Source organism: Sminthopsis crassicaudata, chromosome 3 (assembly GCF_048593235.1).
Source record: "Sminthopsis crassicaudata isolate SCR6 chromosome 3, ASM4859323v1, whole genome shotgun sequence".
Taxonomy (NCBI): Eukaryota; Metazoa; Chordata; class Mammalia; order Dasyuromorphia; family Dasyuridae; genus Sminthopsis; species Sminthopsis crassicaudata.
The window spans coordinates 635,131,550-635,141,286 of record NC_133619.1 but is presented as its reverse complement, the minus strand read 5'-3'; the positions used below and the strand labels follow the sequence as shown (position 1 = coordinate 635,141,286).

General features: G+C 50.6%; 1 protein-coding gene across 6 annotated transcripts; it reads left to right on the top strand.

The window, feature by feature from the left end:
- Positions 1-37: 37 nt before the first annotated feature.
- Positions 38-5,693, top strand: CPTP (ceramide-1-phosphate transfer protein). Of its 6 annotated transcripts, XR_012488613.1 has the most exons (5): positions 38-109; positions 676-757; positions 2,107-2,239; positions 3,022-5,142; positions 5,217-5,693. XR_012488613.1 is itself a non-coding variant. In XM_074306601.1 (4 exons), the coding sequence occupies exons 3-4, from the start codon at positions 2,118-2,120 to the stop codon at positions 3,542-3,544; spliced, it is 645 nt and encodes a 214-aa protein (XP_074162702.1). In that variant the 5' UTR covers positions 38-109; positions 676-757; positions 2,107-2,117; the 3' UTR covers positions 3,545-5,693. The 6 variants fall into 6 exon arrangements, 4 of the variants coding, with proteins under 4 accessions (XP_074162702.1, XP_074162706.1, XP_074162705.1 ...); XM_074306601.1 differs by having other exon boundaries at positions 3,022-5,693; XM_074306605.1 differs by having other exon boundaries at positions 103-124; positions 3,022-5,693.
- Positions 5,694-9,737: the final 4,044 nt, after the last annotated feature.

Here is a 9,737-nt window from a genome sequence, read left to right as displayed (position 1 = left end):
GACACCGCCGCAGCCAATCAGGCGGGGGCGGGGACTAGGGGGCGGGACTTGGCGATGATTGGAAGGGATTGAGGACGGGTCGGGAACCTGCAGTCTAAGGAAGCGTCAGGTGAGTAAGGTGCAGGTGAGAGCGAGGGGGTGGGCCGGGCCGGCTGGGACGGGCCGGGGGATCGGAGTGCTGCAGGCGGGCGGGAGGGCTGCTGTGGGGGAGATCTTGGCCCGTGTCTACATCTAGAGTCGGGTCATGAGGCCCCCCCCCCGCGCTGCCGCGAAAGGGACCCCGAGTCCCGGTCCGGGGCGTCTCCTTCCTGGCCCGATCCCCTGTGCCTGACTCGCCGGGTAACCTCCGAGCCTCAGTCTCCCCGTCTGTCGGGGGGTTGCCGTTGAAATCAAAGGTTGAGACTTTAACATCTTGCTTGCTAATTGCATTTCTTTCTTTATATTTATGAATATATATGTATACTGCATGTTTATTTACATATTGCATATATGCATATTTCCTTGCATATATTTGCATACACTTATGGATTCTCCTGTAAGGTGGGCATTTTATGCATCGGACGGCATGAAAGGTCCCGCAGCCTTCCAGGCTGAGTGCCAAAGAGTCCGGCGATCCGGCACCGATGGAGCCACTTCCCACCTGATATTCTGCTTCTCTTGTGTCTGCTTTTCAAGGATGTGATTCTAGGACCCAGAGGCAGCGACAGAAGACCAGGAGCCTGGGACCCCCTCGCCTTGGACCTTGCCCATCTCTCCGGTGAGTAGCGCTGCTGTGTCACTGCGGCAGGTCTGCTTCCTCCTCCCCCCCCCCCCCCCCCAGGGGCACGGGGCCTCCCGGCGCCCTGGGCTGAGTCAGGGGCGGCTGCTCCGACACTCCTTTTACTTGTGGTGAGTGTTGGAGGGGCACACTGAGTGAAGCGGACGCGAGCTGGGGCCGGACTGCCGGTGCCTTAGGAGCCAGGCAGAGCGCCCTCGGAGCCGCCTTTGTCCCCTCCCCCTCTCCCTTCCTGCTCCTCACCCCGACCTTGAGATATTTACAGCAGAGAATAATCGGCCCAGAGTCTGCGATGTCCGGTGGGGCGGCCTTACCTTTCAGGGGCCGAGCCGCCCAGACGCCCTAGCGCTCTCCTCCTCCTCCCTGAGAACGCTCCAAGCTCCTTGCACAACGCACCGGTGTGTCATCGAGCAGCTAGCGCGACCTGGAAGGGACCTCCGGATCCCCTCCTCCGGGGTCTCACTTTACAGATAGGAGAACTGAGAACCAAAGGGAAAAGAGCCAGAGGCTAAGAGCCAACGAGGTCGCCTGACTCCCATTGGCCACCCCCCAACACCCCCCAGGCTCTGGGATCCTCTACCTTCTGGTCCCCATTCCCAAATCTGTTCTCATCCTCCTTTGTGATCTTAATCATGCAGGGCAGCCATCTAGTCATACTGAGGGGCTGAAGTCAGGAGGACCCGAGTTCCTGGTTGTGTGACCCTGGGCAAGTCACTTAACCCCAGCCTCAGGGAAAAAAAAAAAGTCACACTGAATGCCAGCTTTGACCACACTGGGATACAGGAGACACAAAAGTGTGAGATGTTTCCTTTAAAGATAAGCTCATAGTCTGGGGAAAAGGGAACCACTCACGGCTCACAAACCAGAGCATTACAAACTGACCTTAGCTCTGTGGAAATCTGACAGCTTGGGCTTGAGCAGTAACCTCCCTTCCTCCTTCCTACGTTCCTGTGCATCAGGGACTAGCCCTGTCATCTGAATAATTTCTGGTCCATTTCCTGCTCCGCCCAGGAAGTTGGACTCAGTTCTAGCCTGGAAAGATGCGAGGGTAGGCAAAGAATGCAGGCTTCCTGGGAAATTCCAGGCCAGGGCCCATTTTCCAGGTGGACCCTCCCATCCGCTTGGTCCCATCACTGGAGAGTGGGTGAGCAGGCTGGCCTTGGTGAGGCTTCCTGGGAGCCAGCTGATAGGGCATTCCATAGGGCTCCCTCTCCTGAAGCAGCTTGGCTGAGTCAGAGCAGCTGCCGAGAAACAGGATTTATTGCCTCTGGTCTTCCGTCCCAGCCGGTCCTCCCAGGCTGGACGCGTGACCTGATCACCCTGTGTTTCAGGTTGCGGGGCCATGGCTGATGAGCCGGCTGACTTTAACCTGAAGGTCGTGCTGGTCAGCTTCAAACAATGCCTGAACGAGAAAGAAGAGGTCCTCATGGACCCCTACATTACTGGCTGGAAAGGACTGGTCAGGTGAGTGTTTGGTCTGCAGGCCGGGGAGAGTTCGTGCTGCTGGGACTCCTGAGGGACATTTCAGGCGGGAGCGGGGACGACCTGAGTTCAGATCCAGCCTCAGATCCTTACTGTGTCTGTGTGACCTTGAGAAACTCAAATGTTTGCCTCTATTTCCTCACCTGCAAAATGGGCATTCCTTACAAGCATTTTACGCCAGCAGGGACAGGATTCTTCTGCTGGCTCGGGAGGCCTAGCATGTGGGCACACATAGAGGTGCCCTCCTGGCACGTTAGCCACCCCAGGGTATGGCTGAGCCCGAGGGGATGTCCCTCCCCCACTCTCCTGGCACCATAGCAGCCTCGGAGCAATCACTGCGCGCCCCCCTCCCCAGGAGAGGGAAGCAGCTGCACGGGGCTTGTGCTGTTTTGATTTTGGAAATGGCATTTTGCTTTAGAATTTAGAGGACCGTGTCCCTCGGAGATTTCCCATTGGTAGTGTTGATGACCCTTGCCCTGAGCACCAGAATACCTGCTTTGCCACTCCCCGCTCTCTCCCTGGTTGCTTCAGCTGATTGTGTTTCTGTGGCAATCTGGCCCAGCAGCCCCCTTGGAATAGAACCTTTGACCTGTGCTCCTATCAGGCTGGGATGGGTCCCTTTCCCCACCCAGGGACCTGGGCCTCCTTTCCCTACCCGGGGAGCTGGCCCCCTTTCTGCAGTGGGGAGCCAGGCCCCTCTCAGAGAGTTGCCAAGACAAGGTTCCTCCGACCCAGTGACGCTTTGTTTGGTCTTGAAAACGCAGGTTCCTGAACAACCTCGGCACCATCTTCTCCTTCATCTCCAAGGACGTGATAGCCAAAATCCAGATCATGGAGAGGTTCCGCAGCAGCGACCAGAAGGACAACTACTCCAGCCTCCAGGCCATGGTGCAGTATGAGATGGACAACAAGCTGGTGGACCTGCAGAAGCGCTCCGAGCACCCCGAGTCCGGCTGCCGCACCATCCTCCGCCTGCACCGGGCCCTGCACTGGCTGCAGATGTTCCTGGAGGGGCTCAGGACTAGCCAGGAGGACTGCAAGACCTCGGTGCTCTGCACAGACTCCTACAACACCACCCTGGCCAACTACCACCCCTGGCTCATCCGCAAGGCCGTCACGGTGGCCTTCTGCACGCTGCCCTCCCGGAACGCCTTCCTGGAGACCATGAACGTGGGCCCCCCCGAGGAGGCCGTGGAGATGCTGAATGAAGCCATGCCCTTCATCTGCCAGGTGTACCAGATCACCCAGAAACTCTTCGAGGAGCACACCCTGCTGGACCTTCCCTAGTGGGGGGAGCCTGACCCAGGCGACCCTCCCGCTCTCTGCAGCCGGTGGAGAAAGCCCTCCCAGTGTGTACCTTCCAGTGCTCCCTGCTGCTTCAGCCCCGCTCGGGACCCTTGTTTCCTCTTCCCCGTTTTCCGCCAAGCTTGGCCTTGGCTGTCACGGAGCTAAGAATCGGCATTTGGAGCAATCGTTGGTGATCCCGGGAGTCCCTGGCCACCAGAAGGCCACATTTGTGTCTGAGGGGGCTGGTCTCAGCTCCTCCCGATCCACCTACCGCCTGAAGCATCAGAAATAATGAGAGTAAAATCATGTAGCCTCTGGGGAAGTCCTAAACTCTGCCCTCACTCTCCTAATCAAAAGCAGAAGGGAAGAAACTTGGGATAATTTTTAAAATATTTTCTTTAATTTTGAATCACACTACAATGTCCAGGTGCACACCTAAGAAGTCCATATAATTAATGTTCGCCTATTCTGGTTCTCACTCCTTCATCCCCTGCAAAAAGATGCATTTTCATACCTAAATAGGGAGGTGGGCAGAAGAGGGGAAGCCTTCTTCTAGTCCAGGGAGCTTCCCTGTAATTTCTGACTCCTTTGTCTTGTCTCTGAAATGTTCTTTAGTGGAATGGAAAGCACAGGGTCAAGTGCAGCTGTCTCGGGGCGAAATCCTCTATTTCCTTTCCAACCTCTCTTAAGGAAACGTTTATGCGTGTCCATCTAGTTCCGCTAGCAGCTCCTACTCAAGGATCTCTAGCAAGGCAAGCACAACCTGCAGAAGATTTCCCCCAAAGCACTAGTGTCCCTCTGGGGTCTCACCAAAGGCAGTGCTGGCATCCATAGCCCTGCTGGGATTTTGTGGCGCTGGGGCCCTGGGTCAGTGCTGAGTTATGACAGGCCGGCTCAAATCAGCCGAAGAGATTGGGTGAGGGGTGCCCGTGACATCAGGGCCTGTTCCCACCTGCTCTGAGACCTCGGCCTTCTCCCGATAAAGATGCTGAGGATTCTGCATCTCATCCATGGACCGAAGTCCTGTCCAATTCTCCTGCAGGTTATCACTGAAATTTTTGAAATTATTATTGAAATATTTTTTGAAATATTATTGCAATTATTGAAATTAAATATTGAAATCCTGGTGGCTGCTGGAGCCCGTGTTAATGCTGAGAGCCATGTTATTGGCCAGTTTGCTCCCCAGGGAGAGGCTCAGCCTGAGGTGCTTTCTTTAGAGGGCTCCTCCTTCAGAGCAACATACCAGTTCCTAAATGGTGCTCCCCCCTAAGTGGTGCTCCCCAGAACTACCTCCCTCCTGGGAATCACACTCCTCAAGTGAAGGTCTCCCTTGAAAAACCCATAATGGTTATCTCCAAGCCCCTGAAATGTGCTCCCTCCCCAAGTCAGTTTCTTCTGTAAGATGTAAGAAATGGGGAATCCCCCTTCTGAGAGAGACTTTAAAATGCTGCTTGCAGGACCACGCACTGCTCTAAGCAAACCCCCCAAGTTCCAAGGGCCAAGCTTCCCACCCTGGTTTTCAAACAGGATTTCATTTGGCTTTGGCTTCTGTTACCGTCAGTATATGTAGTGAGCCCCCCAAGGAGCACCGTTCCTCTGTCCGATGGGCTGGGGTAGCCATCCTTCCTTACCTGGCCCGACTAGGGCCCCTTTCTCCACCTGTGCTCCCCAGCCGCTCTCCTTTCCAGTATCATTCTCCTGATCTACAAGGTTCTGGGCACCATCTGGGAAGAAAACCAGGGGTGAGGGGCCTCCGTCCCCTGTCCTGCCCCTCAAAGGGTGGCAGCAGCCTGTCTCCCTGTGCCCCCAGCCCCTCCTCCCCAGAAATGGAAGCACTCAGCCTCCTTTTATGATAGGGACGAGGAGCCTCTCCTGGCCTGGGTTTTGCTGGTGTGGATCAGATGATCTCAACATTGGTCTTCTGGCCTGCACTGCAACAGGGGGGAGGGACAGGAAGGGTTACCTCGGGTATCGCCCCCTGAATTTCCCATTGCCTCCACCTCTACATGCCCTGGAAGATGGACTTTCGGCAGATCTGCCCCTTTGGGTGACGTGTATGCAGCAGGACCTGTGGCTTCATTCCTTGTGGGGAAGAATCATAGATGTGATTATTTTTGCATTTAAAATAAATCATACTTGGTGGATGGAAGTGTACTGAGTGCTTGAATGTGTAGGAGAGCCGGTGACGGCGGGTCAGTAGTCAGCCAGGCTCCTGGAGGCCTTTCAGAGCCACCCCCAAAGACTGCACTGGAGGGGGCAGTGACAGTGCAGAGAACAGAGGCTCCCCCACCGCCTGGGTCCGAGGACTCTGTCCCGCCACCTTCAATGGTAAATAATTGCCTATATTTGGGTGAGTGCAAGCTTCAAAGCGTGATGGGTTTTCTGCACCAGTTTGAAACCGTCATGAAGTTACGGCGGCAAAAAGTGGTAAGCACTGAATGAATAAATCTAAATACCAGGACTAGTGCATTACCCTAGGAGGTCACCACACTTTTTTTTTGGTTGTTATTGAAAGGGGTTCATGGAATGAAAACCTTTGGTGTTCATCCTGCCTTATTGGCTTAGCAGCTGTGTGACTCTGGGCAAGTCACTTTACCTCAGCCATAATTTGCTTATCAGCAGCAATAATAACAGCCCCTGCCTGTGGGGAGAATCAGATGGGATTATAATTATTATAATCATGCTTATAATTTGTTCAAAGTCATACTGCCAGCGTAGGCACTGGGATCAGAATCCAGGTGTCCTCCTTTATATCCCACTGCTACCCGTAGGCCATCAAACTGACTCATAAACCTTCCTTCCTTTGGTGATTTGTGCCGATGTCATACAAGGAAGCCATCCAGTCTGTTGAAACCTCCACAGATGAGTGACTCTCCCACTTCTGACCCTCCACTCTGAGACAGCTCTCCTCATCCAAAAGTCTGTCCTGGGTATTGATGGAGCCCAAATCTGAGTCCCAGCCTCCCCAGCCACAGGCTCTGGCTCTGCTGCCTGGGGACAAACAGAAGAAAACCTCATTAATCCTTCATCCCCATGATGACCCTTCGGACACTGCCCCCATCTCCATCTCAACCTGCACTTCTCTGAGCCCATTATATCCAGTCCCATCATCATTATGTAACAGACTCAAAGTGCATCAGCATCCTGGCAGCCCTCTTCAAGAACATCCTTCCTACTCTCCAACACCCAGAATTGACCCCCAAACTCCAGAGGTGTGTGCTTGGAAAACCACCTTGCATTGTGAGTACATTTCTCATCCTTGACCTGGGTGCTCTCAGTCACCAATTCCTTACTGATGCTACAGCCTGAGGGGCCTGTAGTCCTGGGAGCTCCCATCCAGTTAAGGAGCTCATCCCACCATCCTCCAGTCCACTCATCACCTGTTTCAGTTGTAGATTAAGAAAAGCACTTTGGAACTGGTTTGGTGGAGGCCATCATCCAAAGGCCAACATTCCATTCCTTCTCCTTCCTGGCAGGATGTGGGATCCTCCCAGCCACCCCAGGGCCCCGCCCAGCATTACAATCTAGGCAGCAGGGAATGTGTTTGGAACAAGCTTTTGAGGCCGTGAGTCCTCCAAGGCAAGGAGAAGCGAAGGCATCGCTGGGCCACGGAGGCTTTTTTTTTTCTTTATTAAAGCTTTTTATTTTTCAAAACAAATGCATAGACAATTTTTCCACATTAACCCTTTCAAAACCTTGTGTTCCAATTTCTCCCCTTTCCCCTCTCCCTACCCTAGATGGCAAGTCGTCCAATATATGTTAAACATGGCAGATATATGTGTTAAATCCAATATATGCAGACATAGTTATACAATTATCTTGCCACACAAGAGAAAGCAAATCAAACCAGAAAAAAAAAAAAAAAAAAAGAGAGAGAAACAGAAATAAACAACAAAAAGAGTGAAAATGCTATGTTCATATGTATGCTCAGTTCCCGCAGTCCTCTCTCTGGCTGCAGATGGCTCTCTTCATCACAAGACCATTGGAGCTGTGGGCCACGGAAGGCTTTAAACCTGTTTCTGGATCTTGGAGTCCAAGGCTTTCCAGCTCTCTCTGACTCAGCCTCCTCCTCTCTCTCCTGCCCTGCTATTTCCCATTAGATTAATAATGCCTTGCCTCCTGTAGAGACCAACAAGAATGCTTTTTCTGGAACCTTGCTTGTCACTACTGTTCTGCCATACCCCAGCTTAGCTGTTTGGCTGATGCTTTTCCTGGCTGGGTCTTGGCCATAAGTGTCCCTGGTCAGCATGGCCTTACTTCCCACAAGCATCCCTCCCATAGCTCATGAAACAGCAGACCCAGCTAGGGGTTGAGACCAGGAGAGATGAATGAAATGAGTACCAAAAAGCTAAAAAATAACTACAGTACTTGCCAACCATCAGTAAATCACACTTCTATATCTACCGCTGGAAGAGACCACAGCTCTCTACTGGTTACAGATGAAAAAACTGAGGCACCAGAAGGGGAAGCTAAGAGCAAATAGTGTAGAAAGGAGGCAAAAGATAGACCCTGTCCTCAAGGAGTTTCCAAGCTAATGGAGGAGACAAAAAACAAATATATACAAAGCAAGTTCTATAACAGAGAAATAGGAAATAACTGAAATTAAGAGGGGTCGGGAAAGTCTTCCTGTAAAAGATGAATTTTAGTAAGCACTTAAAGGAAGCCAAAAGGTGGAGGTGAAGAGAGAGCATTTCAGATTTTGGGGACAATCTTAAAAAGCACCTACAGCCTAAGCAGTTCTTGGCTGAACACCCAGGAGGCCAGTGTCCTTGGATTGAAGAGTAAGCTTGAGGGAGTAGAGTATAAGACTGGAAAAAGAGAATGAGAGCTAAGTTATAGAGATTTTAGATATATATTCAGTGTCAAACAGAGCATTTTGTATTTGTTCCTGGAGGTTATAAAGAACAACTGTAATTAATTGAATTGAGGGAGGAAAGGTGACATAGTCAAACCTGTGCTTTAGGAAAATCACTTTGGTAGCTGAACAGAAGATGAACTGGAATGGGGAGAGACTGAGGCAGGCAGAACCCCACCACACATACATATTCCCAGCAGCCATTGTAACAGTCCTGGTACAAGGAGATGAAGCCTAACTGGAGGCAGTGTCAGAGGAAAGGAGGAGTATATTGGAGAGATGCTGCAGAGGTGAAATCTACAAGAAATGCTACAAAAAATATATAAAGATGTTGCAGAGTTGAAATATACAAGAGATGCCACAAAGATGAACTCTACAAGAGATTCTACAGAGGCGAAATATACAAGAGATGCTACAAAGGTGAAATCTACAAGAAATGCTACAAAAAATATAGAGAGAGATGCTGCAGAGTTGAAATATACAAGAGATGCCACAAAGATGAAATCTACAAGAGATTCTACAGAGGCGACATATACAAGAGATGCTACAAACGTGAAATCTACAAGAAATGCTACAAAAAATATATAGAGAGATGCTACAGAGTTGAAATCTACAAGAGATGTGGCAGGAGTGAAATTAACAGTCCTTGGTACCATACTGGATATGGGAATGAAAGAGAATAAGGATACAGATTGGGGGTAAGGGTGTTGCTCTTTAAAATAACAAAGAAGATAACTCAGTTCCAATTGATCAATGATGGACAGAAGCAGCTACACCCAGAAAAGGTCCACTGGGAAATGAGTGTAAACTGTTTGTATTTTTGTTTTTCTTCCCAGGTTATTTTTACCTTCTGAATCCAATTTTCCCTGTGCAAGAAGAGAACTCTTCGGTTCTGCACACCTATATTGTATCTAGGATATACTATAACATATTTAACATGCATAAGACTGCCTGCCATCTAGGGGAGGGGGTGGAGGAAGGGAAGGGAAAAGTCGGAACAGAAGTGAGTGCAAGGGATAATATTGTAAAAATTACCCATGTGTATGTACTGTCAAAAAAAAAGTTGTAATAAAAATTATATAATAGAGAAGACAGGCAGAAGGGAACTTTTACAAGGAAAGGCAATGAGTTCTGTTTTGGATGTGTTAAATTTAAGATGACTACTGGTCATTCAGTAAGAGATTCTGAAAGGCCTCTGGAGATGTAAGATTGGAATTCAGCAAAGAAGATATAGGTCTGAGATCTTTGACAAATCACTTAGCCTTGTGGTCCTCAGCTTCCTCACATGTCAAATTAGAGCATCTATGTGTACGTATATATCATACTCAATATGTACAC

What these genes read in the sequence shown, in the direction of transcription:
- CPTP (XM_074306601.1), top strand. Translation starts at nt 2,118, where the DNA reads ATGGCTGATGAGCCGGCTGACTTTAACCTGAAGGTCGTGCTGGTCAGC. An exon ending in GGCTGGAAAGGACTGGTCAG is followed by an intron (nt 2,240 to 3,021) that starts GTGAGTGTTTGG and finishes TTGAAAACGCAG; the next exon opens with GTTCCTGAACAACCTCGGCA.